Below are 19259 nucleotides of genomic sequence, written 5' to 3' on the forward strand. Positions count from 1 at the left end.
TTATATTTTTCAAGCTCAAGTCCCGATCAAACGTTTTCCTCACGTTTTTTCCGTATTTCTTGTCCCCTGCAGGTGGCCTTGTGCCAGCCCCACTGTCACAGGCTAACGTGGAGGCCCTGGTGGCGGGTGGTGGGTGCGCCTGAGGTCAGGAGGGCACGCCTGCAGGCCTCTGCCGTGCCCCCAGGAGGGCACGCCTGTGGGCGCCTGGTCTGAGTTTCGGCTGCAGTGTGTGTGCAGCCAGTTCTCCTGAGGCCAAACACAGTGCCGGGCTCCTCACAGCATCTGCAGGTCTGAGAACCACCCTGTCAGGGAGGCATCTGACCGTCTGGGAGACAAGGCTCAGGACGCGCAGGTGGCGGAACTGGGAGGTGGAGCCAGGCTTTGCTCTCTGATTCCAAGGCCCTGCTGGACCCACTGCGGTATCCGGACCCACAGAGCTGAGATCTGGCGGTGGGTGCCACGGCTGAGGGACACTCACAAGACGGGGTGTGACGTGGGCTCGTCCTCCAGGGCCCGCGGCAGCCCCTTGCCCCTGGGGCCTGTGCTTGCAGGAGTGACCAGCTTTTCCCTCCCTCCCTCCAGCAGCCTCCCTCCATTTTTCTCACAGCCTTCTTCTCCACTGCTTCCTGAAGGGGTCACAGGTCAGGAGCCTCAGCCTTTCTGCACCCTAGTCAGATTAATTCCCCCCAATCCGGGAAGTATTCACAATTTTGGGTCACTAATTCCAGTGATAATAAAGATTAAGAACACAGATAGATGTATGTGCCTTCAAATGACAGTCCTCCCGGGGGAAAGGCTATAAAGGCAAGGAGGTTATTGGGCTGACTGACAGAGCTGGAGTGTGAGTGCTAACTAGATGCAAGAATGGCGTCCGTGTCTGATGTACTAAGGTTGGTCACTAAATCGTGGTTATCTCTATTCTTAGAAAATACTGTCCAAAGTATTTAGGGGTAAACGATGTATGCAAGTTTGCCTCACATGGTTCAGAAAAAAGTATGATGCACAACACTTATACACACATTACAGATATTCACACACATTCATTTATACACACTGATAGGCAATGCTGCACACACCACACACACACACACGAAAGAGGTGGGGAGGAAAAGCAAACACATGATAAAACATAGGGGTAAAATGTTAAATGAGAATCTGCCAAAAGGGCACGTAAGTGTTCTTCATACTATTTTCATTTCTGCAACTCTTCTATAAATTTGAAATTATTTCAAAATAAAGCTAAAAAGAAAATGATAACCCCCAAACCTCAACTTACTTTGCCTTAGAAAGCCTATGTTATTTGTTTTGGGGTTTTCCATGTTAAGTCCTGCCTTTCTGGGTTTGTGGAGGCAGAGACAGACAATACAGGAATCCTACAGGATGTGAATACGTCTCCAGCTGAGTCTCCTTCAACTGGGAAACATGTTAGACCACATGGGATACCGTGCAAAATGAGAGGTGATGAATGTGTGTGCATATATACCCCTCAACGGATATACACACTTGTCTATTTCTCTCTATTTCTCTGTTGATTGATTTAAACGTTGAGATGGCAGCCCCAGTGCCTACAGGGGTCAAGCAAGTATATGAATGAGCGAAACAGGCCGGGCATAAGAACAGTCAACTTTCTCGATTTTTACTGGACTATGGTGAAGCATAAAATGTCATACAAACAGGTATGATACTGCAAATTATATTTCCAAGTCAGAGTGGAAAAAAGTGAAAAACAGAAATATTTAATAATTCATTTTCTCATCTCACAATCCCTTGGGCTTAGAGGATTCTAGTCTTACGCTCCACAGGGCATTGCCGTTAGTGTGTTCTTCATCATGTTGTGATGCGGAGTACGGAATCCCACTGTGAATCCTTTAACTGGGAGCAGAATTTGGTTTTACTCAGTTTCATAATGGAAAACAGCTGTTCACAAATGTAGGTGCTCCCGAACATGGAGAGAATCTTCGCACAGTGGGTTTTATATTTTGGGTAGCTACTCCAGAGGTATTTGTAGAACTCCGGTATCCCCACCTTGTCGTATTTGGTCTTCAGTACCGAGTTGCACTGCAGATCAATAAGCTCCATCTGAAGCGTCTCGTGCACGCTCTCGATATTCATGGAGAAGGGGGAGCTGAACAAGGTTAGTTCGCTTTCATAGAGTTTGAAATCAGACAACCTTTTCTGGAATTCAGTCTTTAATTCCACAATTTTGGGAATGTAGTTCAGGCCATCGCTTTCATTTCTGGAAACCGATTTCAGGGTGGGAAAGTGGGCCAGATTATTCCTTGCCAAATGAGTTTCCCAAAGACACAGTTTTGCCAGGAACGCCCGAATCAAGTCGTACATCTGCGTGACGATTTGTGAATGCCCTTGGAGAGAGACATTCAGAGTGTTCAGGTGCATCGTCATATCGACCAAGAAGGCCAAGTCTTTGATCCAATCTTGAGAGCTCAGTTGAGGCAGAGGCTTTCCTCTGGATGACATGAAGGAATCAATTTCTTCCAAGGACTCAAAAAATCTCTTCAGCACCAGCCCCCGACTGAGCCATTTTATCTCTGTGGAGTACAGAAGGCTGCCATATTGGCTGTCCAGTTCATAAAGCAGAGTCGTAAACTCACTGTGATTCAGTCCACGGGAGCATATCCAGTTCACAGAGTTAACGACCACATTCATGACGTGGTCCATCTTTAACTTTTGAGCACAAAGCGATTCTGGGTGAATAATGCAACAAATGGACTTCAGATCTGAGCCCTTGCAAACCACTGCCACTTTGGACTTCAGTTTTGTAACAAGTCCGTCGTTTGCATCTACCATCACAGGGGTGCCAGTTGAGGCCACGCTTACTAATTTTGACCAGTCGATATTAAACTTTTTAAGACTTTTCTCAACACGCAAAAATATCTCATTTCCAGATTTTGTACCTGTCATGGGCACCGTATCCAAAAGTTCTTCCGACACATCAAAATTCTCATCGACACCACGGATGAATATGGCCAACTGGGTGGTATTATTTATGTCTGTGATCTCATCAATTGCGATAGAATATGCCACAAAAGATCTGATTTTTTCACGTAACTTCTCCCATAAGTTCCCAGCCACGTCTTCTACAGGCTGCACAGCAGTATTTTCACTTGAACCCACGTTTGCAAACACCTGTTTTTGCTCGGGGGACACAATTTCTGATGAACCCAAGAGATACTTTCTGAGTCCTTTTTTCAGCTCGTGAAGCTTCTCATCACGCATCTGCTCAGTATACTGGTCATAGTGCTTACTGTGGTTGGTTTGATAGTGGCGTCTTAGGTTGTATTCTTTTGACACTGACATGCTCTGTTTGCATATTAAACAGGTAGGAATATTCTGCACTTCCACAAAGAAATATGCTCTCTCCCACTTCTCTTGAAATACACGGCCCTCTTGGTCTATCTTTCGTTTTCCCACTTTTGATAGAGACATGGAGACAAGAAATATTTCACTGTTCTCTTAACTCTACTATTAGAAAAACAACAGCAAAAGCATGATGATGAACGGGAGAGATAAAGTGGCAGGGGATATGGTTAGCTGGAGAGTAACCCCCTGCCCCTTGCCCCGCCCCCTGCAGAGAGGAACCGCTGACACTCAGTTCCGACAAACTGCTGCCAGAGGGAATATGGGCTGCCGTGGTTGGATCTTCAGATTTCTAAAAAAAACCTGGAAATTGATTTTATGAGAAAGTCCCTGGCTTTTCAATGTTGGCCACTATGCTAATTTCCGTTTTTAAAAGGTATATGAGCCAAACAAAGGCATCTCTGGGGGGTGCAGCAGGTAGCTATGTCTGCCACATCTGCTATAAACAGGAACGACTTGAGAGTATAGTTACCTTTTTTTTTTTTTAATATTTACATTTTAATGTATATTTTCTCGTTTGATTCTCAAGAGAACTTTCAAATAACAGAGAAGGGAATGAGCATAGGAGGTGGATGGTTTCCTGCTGTCCTCATGGCGGTCAGTGGTGATGGCCGCAGACCTGCACAGAGTGACTCGTTTTAAGTTGGAAGAACCTGGCCACAGTGCAGGTAAGCTTTAATTCAAGAAAACACAGATATGAAAATTCACTTGAAGAAAATGTAGGCAGAGACAGAAAGTCAATTTCGTGGTTGCCTGGGGCTCAGGGTCAGGAACAGGAAATGACTGAAAACGGGTAGGAAGAATTTTTTGGGGGTGAAGGAAATGTTATAATATTAGATTGTGGTGATAGTTGCAGAACTCGGTAAATTTACTAAAAATCATTGAACTGTGTACACTCTACACAAGTGAATTTCCTGGTATGTAAATTATGCCTCAATAAAGCTATTAAAAATGTAAAAAAATCATTTAGCAACAAGGAATAGCTGAGCATTTGACAAGAATACTTTAGTTTTCAAACTTTAAATTAGGAGGTTCCCTAGTGACTCAGACTGCTGAGAACACCTCTCCACCTGCTGCCCTACCTGCCCCACGGCAGAGGCACTTCTCACCAGGACTCAGGGGAGATGTTCCAAATGGTTAACAAGCAGAGTGGCTGGGGCATTGCTCAGTCAGAGCAGATGTCAACCTCAGCACTGAGGGCTGGGGTTCTGGGAGCCCTGCTGTCCCAGGCATCACCCACTTTGGGTCTGAACTGTGGGGAGTTCAGGGATGGGGGGCTTTAGGGGGTGGGGCTGGGGTGGCCAGGCCGGCACTATTTACCAACTGAGACGGTGTAGTTCAGTATTATATGAACCCCTGCCATAAAGGACTCTCAAATAAGACGGAGCTGCGTCACAGAGCACACGCACAGTCTGACATAGAGCAAGCGCCATCAAACTGCTGGAGGAGAAAACTGCCTGGCTAAAGAGGCTCAAGCCACAGAATTAAAGGACTTGGTAACAAGCAGGAAAAATAAAATGCATAGAAAGAGCAGCATGCTTTGTTCTAAGGCTCAAGGCTCAAGAAGTAAGGACCCCGTAGTGAGCGCCCACCGAGATATTTCACACCGCACGAAGGGTGCTGGAACCATCTTCTCACCACCCAGCATACTCACCATTGCTAAGCTCAAGGCCTGGAAGCGGTCTGAAGAGAAAGAGACATTGGTGAATGCAACAGAGTTCACTTTCCTCTCTTGTCCTCTCAGTTCTATCTGATAACCTTTTGTGAATGTCAACTCTATGCTCGGTGCAGTGGCAGATAAAACTGAGACAGGCTGCCCACGATCACGGAGAAACAGGAACACGGACACAGCTCACGGAAGCGGAATACGACAACATGAGTATGAAGACAGCTTGGCACAGCAGTTGACTGCAGGGACCCACTGCCCACCCCCTGGGGTAAAAATCCCTGTGCTGCCACTTGTCCACAGGGCAAGTGAAGATCTGCAGATCCACTCTCAGGACCAAGAAGGTTATGAGACCTTCTAATGACCTTTATACCTGTGATCTCACCTAATGACTGTGAACTTGATAAATTCTGCCGCATCCAAGATCCTTCGCATGGAGCTGATTTCCAGGTAACCGGGGGCTTTGAAGACCACCCCTGGGGGCATGCCATCGATGACCACACAGCCAGGGTTGAATGTGATTTTCCTGTAGGGAACTTTCACGGGGAAATCCACTCCAATTGCTTCACCTGCGATGAGACGAACAGCAAAAAACCAGTTGAGTTTGTCACTTACTTTTCCCAAACCATGCTTTATCTTTAATGTCAAGATTTTAAAATCATTCACATCAAATGACAACATGGGTGATCAGCCATTGTTACCTTATTTGCCAGTGGTACTATGATGTATGAATAATTTTATTGATTTTGAAATTGGCAATGGGTAGTAGAGCAGACTCAGTTTCTCTATCTATTAAATAGGGATTATCATAGCACAGTATCTAACTGAAAAAGGTTTTTCTGGGGCCAGCCCTGTGGCATAGTGGTTAAGTTTGCACGCTCTGCTTCGGTGGCATGGGGTTCGCAGGTTTGCATCTCTGGTGTGGACCTATACAGCGCTCATCAAGCCATGCTGTGGTGGCGTCCCACATACAAAATAGAGGAAGATGGGCATGGATGTTAGCACAGGGCTGATCTTCCTCAGCAAAAAGAGGAAGATTGGCAACAGATGTTAGCTCATGGCCAATCTTCCTCACCAGAGGAAAAAAAAAAAAAAGGGTTTGGTGAGGATTAAATGAATAATCACATGTTGAGCACTAAAAACAATGCTTAGGGTGAGAACTTAGTAAGTCAAAGAGAGCTATTATTATTTTTATTCATTTTTATTTTTTTAATTGAGATATAGTTGACACATAAGGTTGTATTAGTTTTAGGTGTGCAACATAATGATTTGATAAAGATAGCTGTTACTGTAATTAGTGTTTCCATGTAAAAACTCTTCCATAAAAATAAACACTAATTTTCATCATAGCTCCTCACAGAAAGACAATTTCTTAGATAAAGTATCCAATTAAAAAGAAGCATTTCAAGTATATGAATTTTGGATACGTAGCAATATAAAAACTTACCAAATTTTCGACTAAAGAGGTCATTGACTTGTTCTCTTAGTTGCTTTATCTTTTCAATACTTGATAATCTTTCCTTCTCATTATCTAAAAATAATTAAACAAACAAGCAAACTAGGGTTGTTAATGTATTTGCCCCCAAGAAAGGAGGAAATGCCTGTTAGCACATGAGAAAGCACTTTACTGGCTTATCAGTCAGTTTAGTTTTAGCAATAATTATGTGTTTTGGAAATTTGTAAATGGAAACCACTATAGATGATAGAGAATATTCCAAATTATGACTCTGTGTAAACACACTACATACTACTTTTGGGAACATTTCCGATATCGTGCAAGACAAGGATATCCACTTTCACCAGCTCTCTTCAACATTGTAATAGAAATCCTGGCCAGTAAAATATCACAAGTGAAAGGAATAAGAGGTACTAGGATTAGAAGGGAATATTTTTCAATATTTAAATTTTTTATTCTATTTAATTTTGAATAACTAAAGCAATTATGTGGTTCAAAATTTAAGAGAGATGAAACAGTACACAGTGAAATGTCTTTCTCCCATCCCTATCTTAGCTCTCTGTTTCCTTCCCTGGAGGAACCACGTTATCAGATTCTTTTGTATCTCTTCAGATATATTTTACATACACATATTCAGAAAAGAAGATTACCTGATGGGCCGCAAGTAAATTCTACCTCAGTGTTCAATTCCAATTCAACGGTAGCTCCTGCTTGGTGTTGCCTGCCCTGAGGTGGATTTTCCTGGTAATGCCTGGGCAAGGCAGCGAGAAGCAACACGTCTGCCTAACAATGTCTGATATAAGCAAGATATTCGGTGTGCAGCAACCTGTAGCATATTTATATTCCTGAACTGTCATTCCTTAGTTGACAGGGTGAAGTAAGCAACAAAATAACACCTCCAAGAGATTAACCCATGTCATGAAATGGTTAAAATACAACAACGAAAAATATAAAATTGAATGAAAAAATATGTTATGATATATAAATTATATAATATATAAAAATAAATTTTGATGTAGCCAGATAAACTTCCCTACCTGGGACTGTCACCTGAATGACGTTGAGCTCCTCAACACCTGCTGCAGAATTTGTAACGCTGGGTGAATCTGTGTTTCCTTAAAGCAGAAGTCGAAATTTAGAATTAACAGGGATGAGGTCAATTCTCCTCTAAAAATGTCAAGGTGCCATTTTGATCAGAAGCCTAGAATGAATTGTTAACAATTCAGAGAACAACTGAGCTGCAGGGTAACGAGGTGGCTCGGCATGAACCGATGCCTGAGTCTCTGCAGTCTAATGCTGATGTCTGGGGGCTGAGGGCACAGCGGCTTTCATTTATTCTTAGCCCTAATACTTCAGTCGGTCCAATCTGATTTAAAAACAAGGGTGTTAAAAAGTATATTTCCGGGCCGGCCCTGTGGCTTAGCGGTTAACTGCGCGCACTCCGCTGCTGGCGGCCCGGGTTCAGATCCCGGGCGCACACTGACGCACCGCTTCTCCGGCCATGCTGAGGCCGCGTCCCACATACAGCAACTAGAAGGATGTGCAGCTATGACATACAACTATCTACTGGGGCTTTGGGGGAAAAAAAAAATAAATAAAATCTTAAAAAAAAAAAAAAGTATATTTCCTTTGTTGTTATTCTCAGTTTAAAGCGGGGAAAAGAAAATAGGACATGTAAATGTGTTCCAGAGGCCATCTGAGAGGCAGACATTGTGTGAAAAATGAGTGAACAGACAGGGTTAAACAGTAAAAGCAGAGTTGACGCTATCATGTTTTCTGGTCAAGTGATAAACACAATGTTCACTTCAGTTCTGTGTGAGAAATATAAACAGCCTGTCCAGAGGCCAGCCCAGTAGTGTAGTGGTCAAGTTTGTGCGTTCCGCTTTGGCGGCCAGGGGTTCGCAGGTTCGGATCCCGGGCGTGGACCTACACACCACTTATCAAGCCATGCCGTGGCGGCATCCCACATAAAGTAGAGGAAGACGGGCACGGATGTTAGCCCAGGGCCAATCTTCCTCAGCAAAAGAAAAACAAAACAAAACAAAAAAACCCACAACAGCCTGTCCAGTCCTTTCTGAGGAACTCAAGGCTCAGTCTATGTGTTCTGTGACTCAATCATTTTGCATCTAAAGAGCAAGACCTCAAAGGGACAGAAAGCGATATCGTCAACAAATGCCCTCGGGTTTTTCTGCAGTGTCCTGTGCTGCTTCAAACACAGAATTTTTGGAGGAAATGTGGGAAAATTTGCTGCTCTTGACCTCAAAATTACTTATTTTTCTGATTAAATCTAATAAATCCTGCAAGGTCTGATCCTTAACAATCAGGCTCAACATTACCGTGAGGTTCCATCACCACCTTGAAATAAGAAAAATCTTCCAGGGCACTGAACCCTGCTGAGCCTCCAACAACCCCGAACAATGCAGGTCATCAGAGTCAGTTAAGAGACGGTGACAGGAGAGAGGGAGTCAGGGTCTGATCAAGTGCTGCTGTTTCAGCATTAAAACTGACTCAGGGGCCGGCCCCGTGGCTTAGCGGTTAAGTGTGTGCGCTCCGCTACTGGCGGTCGGGTTTGGATCCTAGGCGCGCACTGACGCACCCCTTCTCCGGCCATGCTGAGGTGGCGTCCCACATACAGCAACTAGAAGGATGTGCAGCTATGACATACAACTATCTACTGGGGCTTTGGGGGAAAAAAGGAGGAGGATTGGCAATAGATGTTAGCTCAGAGCTGGTCTTCCTCAGCAAAAAGAGGAGGATTAGCACGGATGTTAGCTCAGGGCTGATCTTCCTCACAAAAACAAAAAAACAAAAAAAAACTGGCTCCTTAAAATACAAAAATCTGTCACAGAACACACCAAGCACAACTTAAAAATTCATCAAAATCCAACTATAATTAATGCATAAGTTGGCAGTTAATCCATTTTAATGACCCTGCACATTTCAAATAAATGGATGGCCTTTGCACTAATGGGTCTGAGTCCTAACTCCTCTAACATGGTTCCTTTACATAAACAATAACTCTTTCTCAGTTGACTGACCAATTATCGCCTAAGTTGGTTTCAAACTGCTCCTCTGGCTCCATGAGGAGCAGAGCTGTCATCACACTGCTTCCGACAGAGGACAAGAACCCACCCACAGGTGGACTTCCAAGTGCTTCTGTCCTTTGCACACCTGCTAGTGGCAAAAATATTTACCAAATAATTTATGGCTAATTTTTTGAAAAACTACTATCCAGGACAGAAGGGGATGAGGCCTACCTGCCCCATACAATCACAATACCCCACAAGACAACAGCACAGCATAGAGGCCACTTGGGAAACATTTTCTATCGATCAGCATTCAAATCACTGCTGGACTTTGATTCTAATGTGGGACTTTTCTCTTTATATTCTTAAAAGTACTTTAAGGCAACAACCCAAACGTCCATCAATGAAAGAATGGATAGACTCTGATTTATACACACAATGGAATATTATTCAGCCTTTAAAAAGCATATTCTGACATATGCTGCAACACGGATGACCCCAGAAGACTTTAAGTGAAAGAAGCCAGACACAAAAGGTCACATATTAATTCCATCTATAGAAATATGTAGAACAGGTCAATTCACAGAGTCAGAAAGTAGATTGGTGGTTGTAAGGGGCTAATGGAGTGGGAGTGGGGAACGGGGAGGAGCTGCTTAATGGGTATGCGGTCTTCCTTCCGGGAGACGAAATGTTTTGGAACCACATGGAGGTGGTGGTTGCACAACACTGAATGCACTCAATGCCACTGAATTGTTCACTCCAAATGGTTAATTTTACGTTGCGTTAATTTCACCTCAATAAAAAAATGTTTTAAGTAATTTAAGGCTTTCCTTTTGTGGAATTTTAAGGAAAAACAATTTCAGTGTATGGCTCAGAATGGTGGTACCTGATGCCACACTGAGGTCTTATGATGACTTTGCAACTGGGCCATATAAATATCATGTTTTATCCATAAACATACACTCAGGCCCCACTGACTTCAGGTACAGATGAATCAGCATAAACCCATCCTTGCTAATGGACAATCCATCTGAAAACACATGCCCTCCTGGCTGTGGGTGAGGGACACCGTCCTGGACAGGAAGCATCTCCTCTGTGCTCAGTTACCCTGACTGCATTGCCATGTAATCTCCAGGAGAGCCGTCAGGGCTAAGACGCCCAAGCAAGGCTGTCCATGTGCACAGACTCCATTGCTACTCCCCTTCCTACTTGAGTAATATACGAGCACTGTGGAGAACGAGAGAAACAGCAGAAGACATGAGGAAGAAAGGTAGAACCAAGCGTGATTCCACCACTGTTAGTAGTTTCTTTCTTTGTATTTTCTTCTATGTTTTTCTTTCTATATAATAATTTTTCTAATCAAAATTGAGATGCTACTGTAAATTATCATTTTTTTTGGTGCCCCTCTGTCTTGTTTATAACTTGTCTTGAGCCACACAATTTTGTTGTTCACTGAACATACCGAGAGCATTTTTCCAAATGGATCACCACGACCCATTCTAACTGTTGGGCACTGAAATTATATCCATTTCTTCTCTGTTATAAATGGTGATGAGAGAGGTTTTTTTCCCCCCTAAAAGTAAATCAACTTGATGAAACCCTTTTTAGGATTCAAATAAATGAAGTACAAATGGAAGAATCAAATCAGGAAACATTCATTAAACCTCAAAATTCCCCAAAGCATGGCAAAATCAGTTCAGACCCCGTGATGTTTCATGGGAAATAATATCATCTCTCAATAAAAAGAACTCACTCAGAAAAAAAAAAGGTAAATACAACTTCAAAGAGATGTTTATTTTAAAAGCATAATTTGTATAGTTGATACACTTCTATCCAAACACTACTGTCTTCTTAAGTCATGTTTCTGATGGAAAAATGATAAAATTGCAATTTTTAATGTTATTTTATAATTCAGATTTTACTAATTCAAAATCACATCTGTTCAGGTGAGTGAGATTTTATGAAATGCTAGGATAGAATTATATACCTAATGACATTAACTCTGAGACCTCATAACATTATTAAATATATAAAATAAAAGAACTTCTCATATTAGGAAGACTATGGATCAGCTCATATTCCAGTAGCAGAGAGAAAAATACTTTTTAGCAGATTACTAACTGGCTCACAACGAAAGAAAACAGGCACATTCTTTTAACCAAATGGCCTGAAAATCCCAATTCCAGGATAAATGGTCTCATTTATTTCCCTGAAAAATCAAAAATGTTTCCAAAAAAACCTTTTAATTATAAGGAGTATCTTAGAATATGTTTATAACTATTGGATGCAGGGGTTTTTAAACAAACACACGAACAAAGAAATCAAACGTCAGTTTGAAAGCATTTTAAAGAAAATAAATCTTACATAGCAGATCTTAAAAAACAAATCTTGATTAAATCACACTTTGAACTTCGCTTCCTTTAGATATTTGCACTTACACTGAGTTCACTGATTGCAGGACTACCGGTTGTTATTTTTGAACCCTACCACACCGAGGAGGAGAGGGGCCGTGTTTCTGGGTGAACAGCCTTTTCCTCCGCCTCCTCCCCCAGCTTCAGGCTTTCCTCACCGGGACAGAGCACACTTTGGTCCCACGGCGGGGGGCCAGTGCTAATCTGCATGGCCTAATTCTGTGTTTGACAACCTTGGGCACTGGGTACTTGATGGGAATACGAGCAGCTGCGGTCATACACACACACGTATCCATTTCAATCTTCTCCCCACAATAATGCTTTAAGAAGGAATGAAAACCATACTTAGCGGTGTGACTGTGACGAGGCTTGGGACTAACCTTCAATTTTCACCTCAGCTTCCGGGTCCTCACTCATTTCTGGAGGGAGAAGCTGAGTAGAATCTTGAAAAAAAATTTCTAAAATGACATTCATTATTATGTATTCTCATGTTCCCATATTTTACTGTTCCTATACCAAAAAAGTAGCTTATCCTGGCATGTTAAATACATTTCATACTTAATAAACATAAAGATAATTTTAATTTTAAAAGGGATAATTGGGGTAATAAAGGATAATCTTATAAGGGATAAGGGGAGATAAGAAACTTTCAGACATTATCAAATAATATGGAGTTACCCACATGAACGGACACAGAATATCCTTCTATTTGAACTAATGGAATTCATATGGTCAGAGTGTTTTCTTGTTCTCATCAGGAATTACTAGGATAAAACAAGCCATTTGCTTTGGTTAACAGTTCCCCTCTCATCCAGCCAACAGCCCCTGGGTGATTCACAGTCTGTTAATACAAGGAAGCACAATCGGTCTTTCTGGCAGACAAGAATATACATTAAGTTCTTATACATACAGACAAAAGCCTGACCAGATTATCTAACCTAACTCTGGCTCATTTTAGAAAGATGTGCCAAAGCTTACATTAATTGTTAGTAAAGGAAGAAAGACTAGAACTCAAAACTAACTTTTGAGTTGTTTTGATAGCGTACTATCATTACATAAGAGGTAACCCCTGAAGACACACTGGACCTCTCTGTACTATTCATGCAGCTTCTTGTGAATCTCCAATTATTTCAAAATAAACAGTTAAAAAAACTAATTCAGCTCTGTCGTAAATGGACTTTCTACTATACTGTGATATTAAAAATCTCTTCAGAAATTAAGTATTTCAGAGGCTAACATCCAACGAAATCTTCCTGACTCTCACTCAACACCAATTCTACCACTGACCACTATGTAGGTTTTCTTCTTTCTAAATATGTTCTGTCTATGCAAAAAATGGCCACACAATATCTTAAGAGGCTTTAAACAAAGGGAAGTAAAATAATGTGAGGAAAGAACAGATTTCAACTGAATTAGAACTAACTGTCCTCCCCCACATCCAGAGAAGGTCAGAAATTGCACTGAAGAAAAAGGAAAAAAAACACGAAACATAAATGGAAGAATGTTGTCACAATCCACAACATGGATGAACCTGAGGACACCATGCTGACTGACATAAGCCATCTTACAAATACTGTATGATTCCACTTATATGAGGGACCTAGAATAGTCAAATTCATAGAGACAGATAGGAGGCTGCTGGCGGGGGGTGGGGCGTGGTTTAATGGGGATAGATCTGCAAGATGAAAAAGTTCTGGAGATCTGTGAACTCCAGTTTTCAACAGTGTGAATATACTTGACACTACTGAACTGTACACTTAACAAAGGTTAAGATGGTAAATTTTATGTGATGTGCTTTTTACCACAATAAAAAATATATATTTAGGAAAATAAACAGAAGTTAAATAATGACAGAGTCTAACTCAGTTAGACTTCTTAGTCTAACTCAGTTAAGTTCAAGACGATTAATCTTATGAGTGAATGAACAATTCTAAAATTAGACTCTATCGTAGTATGTTCTCTGGCAAAATCTATCAAAATTCTTTTAGCTCAGAGAATTGGACAAATTGCTCAGGGGGCCGTTGCAACCGTCCTCCACAATAAAGAACTCCAGACCCCCCAAATGAGAGAAGCTATTACAAATGACCGTAAATCAGTCCTTTGGAGAACGCTTTTGACTTAGAGAAAAATAAAAATCATTTTGGTACTAAGACAGATATACAACTCCTAACAGCAAGATCCATCTTGCCTATAAACTGACAAAGACATTCCATGCCTCTATGTTTGGAGAGGAAATTTCCTTTATTAACTTTACCTTGGACACGTATGAACCACTTTAACAGTTCAGGCCTTAAATATGATGCTCAAGATTTATATATGAATGGAGGGAAATATTATCAAATTTTACTTCTTCTTTTTTAAATTTTTTTGTGAGGAAGACTGGCTCTGAGCTAACAACCATTGCCAATCCTCCTCTCTCTTTTTTTTGCTAAGGAAGATTAGCTCAGAGCTAACATCTGAGCTAATCTTCCTTAGCCATCTTCCTCTATTTTGTATATGGGACGCCACCACAGCATGGCTTGATGAGCGGTGCATAGGTCCGCGCCGGGATGTGAATCTTGAATCCCAGCTGCCGAAGCAGAGTGCGCGAACTTAACCGCTATGCCACCGGGCCGGCCCCTCAAATTTTACTTCTAATTCAAGAATTTCCTAAAATACTCTTGAACTCTGTTCAAAACAATTTTGGCATGCCCACCCAGAAGACAAAAATGAAATAAAGCAACAAATGGCACTGGTGTGAAGTTTTTTCTGAATACTTAACTTCTGTATCCAGGAGTTTTACGCAGAATCATTTACAGATGGGAAAAGCAAGAGAATGATGGAGTTCTTACCACCACACTTGAGGATTAGACTCAGCCAGTTTTCTAAGAAGGCACGCCAGGAAGTCGCCTTCTTTATTTTCAGACATTTGTGTTTAAAAGACTGTGTTCTCTGTAAAATACTGTAAACTAAACAAAAAGGTAAAATGCCTCATTTTTCTAACCTTCCATTGGTACTTCCATTTCTATTACTTCACTGCTCCCAGAAGAATGATGGCTTTCTGAAATGAAAGCAAACAATATATAAAAAAGGTAGAAATACAAATTTAAAAAAAGAAACTATTAAAAACAATGCAAACAATTCAAGACCTGCACAGGAATGTACATGAAATACTTCGACTCTTTGAAATAAAATTCACTCAAATGATCCATTCTTTACATTTTTTCTTTGTCATTGTATCTGTACTTTGGAAAAATTTCAAACATACAGAAGTAGAGAGATGGTATGATGAAGCCATGAGCCTGTCCCCCTGCACCAACAGTCATCAACTCACGCAATCCTGCTTACCTGTGTCTGCCGCCCCCCGCCACCGTGTAACGTAAATCCCAGATATGGTAGAATTCAATGTGCAAACACTGTGTGTGGACAACAAGACAAAACTCTCTTCCTTTAGCATCATAATATCATGATGATCTCCTCAATTATCAATTATTCTTTATCATCATCTAATATCTAGTCATTGTTCAAATTTCCTCGATTGTCTCACAAATAGCTTTTTTAAAAAAAACTTTATATTTGGAAATAGTTTTAAACTTACAGAAAATTTGCAAAAAGAAAATAGTACAAGGAAGATCCATATTCCCTTTACTCAGATAACGTGATGTTAACATTTTACCGTTTCCCTTTATCATTTGTAATCTTTCTCCCCCTACATCTGTCCATATAGAGTGATAGATGTATATCTACAAACTTTTTTTTTCGCTGAGGAAGATTCACCCTGAGCTAACATCTGTGCCAATCTTCCTTTGTTTTGTATGTGGGTCACCGCCACAGCATGGCCGCTGACGAGTGGTCTGCGCCCTGGAACTGAACTCAGGCTGCCAAAGTGGAGCGCACCGAACTTAAACACGAGGCCACGGGGCTGGCCCCTACATACTCTTTTTTCTGAACCATCTGAGGGAAAGTTACATACATCATGGCCTTTTATCTCTAAATACTTTAGTGACTATGTCCTAAGAATATGGGTATTGTCTTACATGATCACAGTACAGTTGTAAACATCACAGAATTTAACATTGAGACGACACTTGTGCCTGCTCTACCATTTGTATTCCAATTTTGTCAGTTGCCCAATGTCCTTTAGAGCTCCCCCTTTGGGGGCAGGATCCAGTTTGGGGTCAGGTGTTGCTTTTGTTGTCACGCCTCCTTAGTCTCCTTTAATCTGAACAGTTCCAGAGTCTGTCTTTCATTTTTACAGCATTGCCACTTTTTAAGGACAGAGACCCCCTTCCCCACCTTTCTCCCCCTCAGTGGAATGTTCCTCATTTTGAGTTTGTCTGATGTTTCCTCGTGATAAGATTCAGGTTTTGCATTCTCGGCCAGAACAGTCCCTACAGGACGGTGTGTCCTTCTCAGGGTGTCATGTCTGGAGGCACATGACATCTGCTACGGACTTTTTTATGTCTGTGTCCCCTAAACGCCTGTGTTGAAATCTAACCCCCAATGTGATGGCGTCTGGAGGCGGGCCTTTGGGAGGTGATTAGGTCATGAGGTGGAGCCCTCCTGAATGGGATTAGTGCCTTCTAAAAGAGACCCCAGAGAGCTCCCTTGTCCATGCCACCATGTGAGGACACAGTGAGAAGATGGGTGTCTATGAACCAGGAAGGGGGCCCTCACAGACACTGGATCTGCTGGCACCTTGATCTCGGACTTCCCAGCCTCCAGAACTGTGAGAAATAAATGTCTGTTGTTTATAAGCCCCGCAACCTATGGTATTCTGTTTCAGCAGCCTGGATGTAGGAAGACAGTGTCCACTTGTCCCTCATGGGTGATGTGAATTTTGATCCCTGATCAAGGTGTTACTTACTTCCCCGCTACATAATTACTGATTTTTCCTCCCTCTTGCAACTAACAAGCAGCCTGTGGGTAGAAACTTTAAGACCACGTAAATATTCCACTTCTTTTCTAAATTTCTCTCTAGATTCAGCATCTACTCATGATTCCTGCTTGATCCAATCTTTTATTATAATGGTTACAAAATGATTTTCCAATGCCAGTGTTCCTTTCCATTGACCAGTCATCATTTGGCATTCCATGGGAAGGGGTAAATGTCTTTTTTGCAATTGGTTTGCTCAAATCAGGATCCCAGCAAAGCCCACATGCTGCATTTGGTTGAAATGTCTCTTAAATCTCTTTTACTATAAAACAGGTTTTTCTCACTCTCTTTCTCTTTTTTAACTTGCCATCATTATTATTTTTTTTGGTGAGGAAGATTGGCCTTGAGCTAACATCTGTGCCAATCTTCCTCTATTTTGTATGTGGGACACCACCACAGCGTGGCTTGATGAGTGGTGTAGGTCTATGCCTGGGATGTGAACCCGTGAACCCTGGGCCACCGCAGGGGAGTGTGCGGAACTTTAATCACTTGGCCATGGGGCTGGCCCTCTAACTTGCCATTATTTGTTGGAGAAACCAGTGCATTTGTCTTGTTGAGTTTCTCCCATTCTGGAGTTTATTGCCTGTGTCCTGTGGTGTTGTTTTCATATGTTCCTGTATCCCTCCTATTTCCTGCAAATTGGTGGTTAGGTTTGACTTTTGGGGGCAAGAATCCCAAAGGTGTACTTCCTACTGGATCCTGTCAGGAGGCACATAATGACTGATTACGTCTGTCTTTGTGAGGGTAACACTGGACCAGTGAGTTCAGACTCTGTCAGCCTGACCCATTCATGACCCATCAACATTTTATGAATGGTTTTAATGGCCATTGATGACTACTGCCAAGATGTATGGTTTCATTAGGGGTTGCAAAATGGGGACATTTTATGACTTCTTTTTAAGCCTTATGTTTTACTCCCCAAAATTCTTTAAGTGAAAAAGAGGGTGAGAGGAATTTAGCACATACTTTATTTGCTAGGTAAGAGTTTGAATCCAAATAAATTTTTTTATTATCAGTGACTCTAACAACACTATAAAATTATTAATCAATGTCTGTCAGCAACAGAAAAAATCCCCACAGGCATTTCATTTAGGCTTTTCTTATATTTTTTTCTTTGTTGTGGATTGCAGACACGGAAGCTGAGATTCTGACATAAATGAGTGCCAAACAGGCCTGCCACATTGCTGCTTTCCCGGGGGGCACTGATGAAGGTGGGGGGCTTTCATTCCCATTCCCAGAACTGAAATCACAGCCACTGAGGTCTTAAAGGAAGGCTCCTCACATATTTCAGGTTAGGCAACTCGCAGCCAACACAATGCTTTAGGAGGGCCCACAGCCCTGATAACATAACTTCTTTGTTCATTTACCAATTCTGCAATTATTTGAAGAAAGGGGAGAGGGTGATTATGTATCTAGGCACACACTGAATTTAAGCGTTATTTTCTCTTTCCAGCCTCTTGCCCCATGTTTGGTCTTACTGGAAGAGGAGGGAGGAGGATGGCGGTGGCTGAAGGGAGTGGGCTCAGAAGAGGCTGCTGGAAGATGGTGAAGGGCGGGCAAGAGACATGACAGACACTGGCGGGCCCTCACACCCACGTCAGGCTGTAGAGACACAGGCTCTGGCCCACCTTCAACCAATGATTCTCACTGTCTTGTTAAATCTGAAGCACACCGCTCCACTTGGGTTCTGCGGTGACGTGAAAGGCGAGGAAACCTCAGGCTGCTCACGGGCAGCACAGACTCAGGCAAGGCCTCTTCTAGAGCCCCGGCACAGGTGGCAGCTCTGCACAGAATCTGCAGACTGGTTTATCAATCCACCTATTTCTGTCACCGTTCTGCTAAAAAGCAAGCAGAGGGGGTTCGAGGGATTTTAGGGCTGATCAGGAAGATCCGAGGACGAGGTGGTGGGAGCACGCGCAGCCTTATTTGGGTGGGGCTTTGGCAGGTTTGCATGTGGAGAGAGTGCCTCACAGAGGGAGGCTGTGCAGGGCTTTGCTGCGGGACCGCCGTCCAGAAGCGCCGTCCAGAAGCGCCATCCAGAAGCGGGAGGCGCAAGGGAACCGCTGGGGAGAGGGGGCCTGGAGAGGGGGCTTCCATGTCTGGGTGACGCAGCTCGGCAGCAAGGAGGGGAGTCTGGGTCAGAGAGCTGTGAGGGGCAGCAGTGGCTGGGGTCTTCACAGCCCTGGGGTTTTCCTTATCTATGCCTAGCACGTGTTGGGCGCATGTGGAGTTTGGTGCCGGCAGGCTTTTGAGCTACTAGGTTTCAGCCTGTGGTGAAGAAATAAACACCTAGGGGCCAATACACAGAGGACATCACTGTCTCATTTCTAGAACCCCAAGTACCCTCAATACTGCATCATCGAACCGTTCATTCTGCGCAACAGGCAGCCACAAATGTTACAAAGTA

The 19259-nt window shown here is 42.6% G+C and overlaps 1 protein-coding gene across 6 annotated transcripts in view; it reads right to left on the reverse strand.

The window, feature by feature from the left end:
* Positions 1-1679: 1679 nt before the first annotated feature.
* Positions 1680-19259, reverse strand: part of LOC101397468 (general transcription factor II-I repeat domain-containing protein 2) — a 57981-nt gene continuing 40401 nt past the window's right edge. For 3 of the 6 annotated variants that reach the window (XM_087417785.1, XM_087417786.1, XM_087417789.1), the window contains 7 exons: positions 14921-14977; positions 12318-12395; positions 7538-7615; positions 6492-6575; positions 5430-5613; positions 5033-5061; positions 1680-3431 (listed from right to left, as the gene is read on the reverse strand). In XM_087417785.1, coding sequence (XP_087273911.1) covers positions 1828-3431; positions 5033-5061; positions 5430-5613; positions 6492-6575; positions 7538-7615; positions 12318-12395; positions 14921-14977 — 2114 coding nt within the window. In that variant the 3' untranslated portion in view covers positions 1680-1827. The remainder of the gene's footprint in view (positions 3432-5032; positions 5062-5429; positions 5614-6491; positions 6576-7537; positions 7616-12317; positions 12396-14920; positions 14978-19259) is intronic. The other 3 variants (XM_087417784.1, XM_087417787.1, XM_087417788.1) reach the window with 3 other exon arrangements.

The sequence above is a fragment of the Ceratotherium simum genome, chromosome 26 (genome assembly GCF_057802395.1).
Source record: "Ceratotherium simum simum isolate JZ-2026a chromosome 26, ASM5780239v1, whole genome shotgun sequence".
NCBI classification, from domain to species: Eukaryota; Metazoa; Chordata; class Mammalia; order Perissodactyla; family Rhinocerotidae; genus Ceratotherium; species Ceratotherium simum.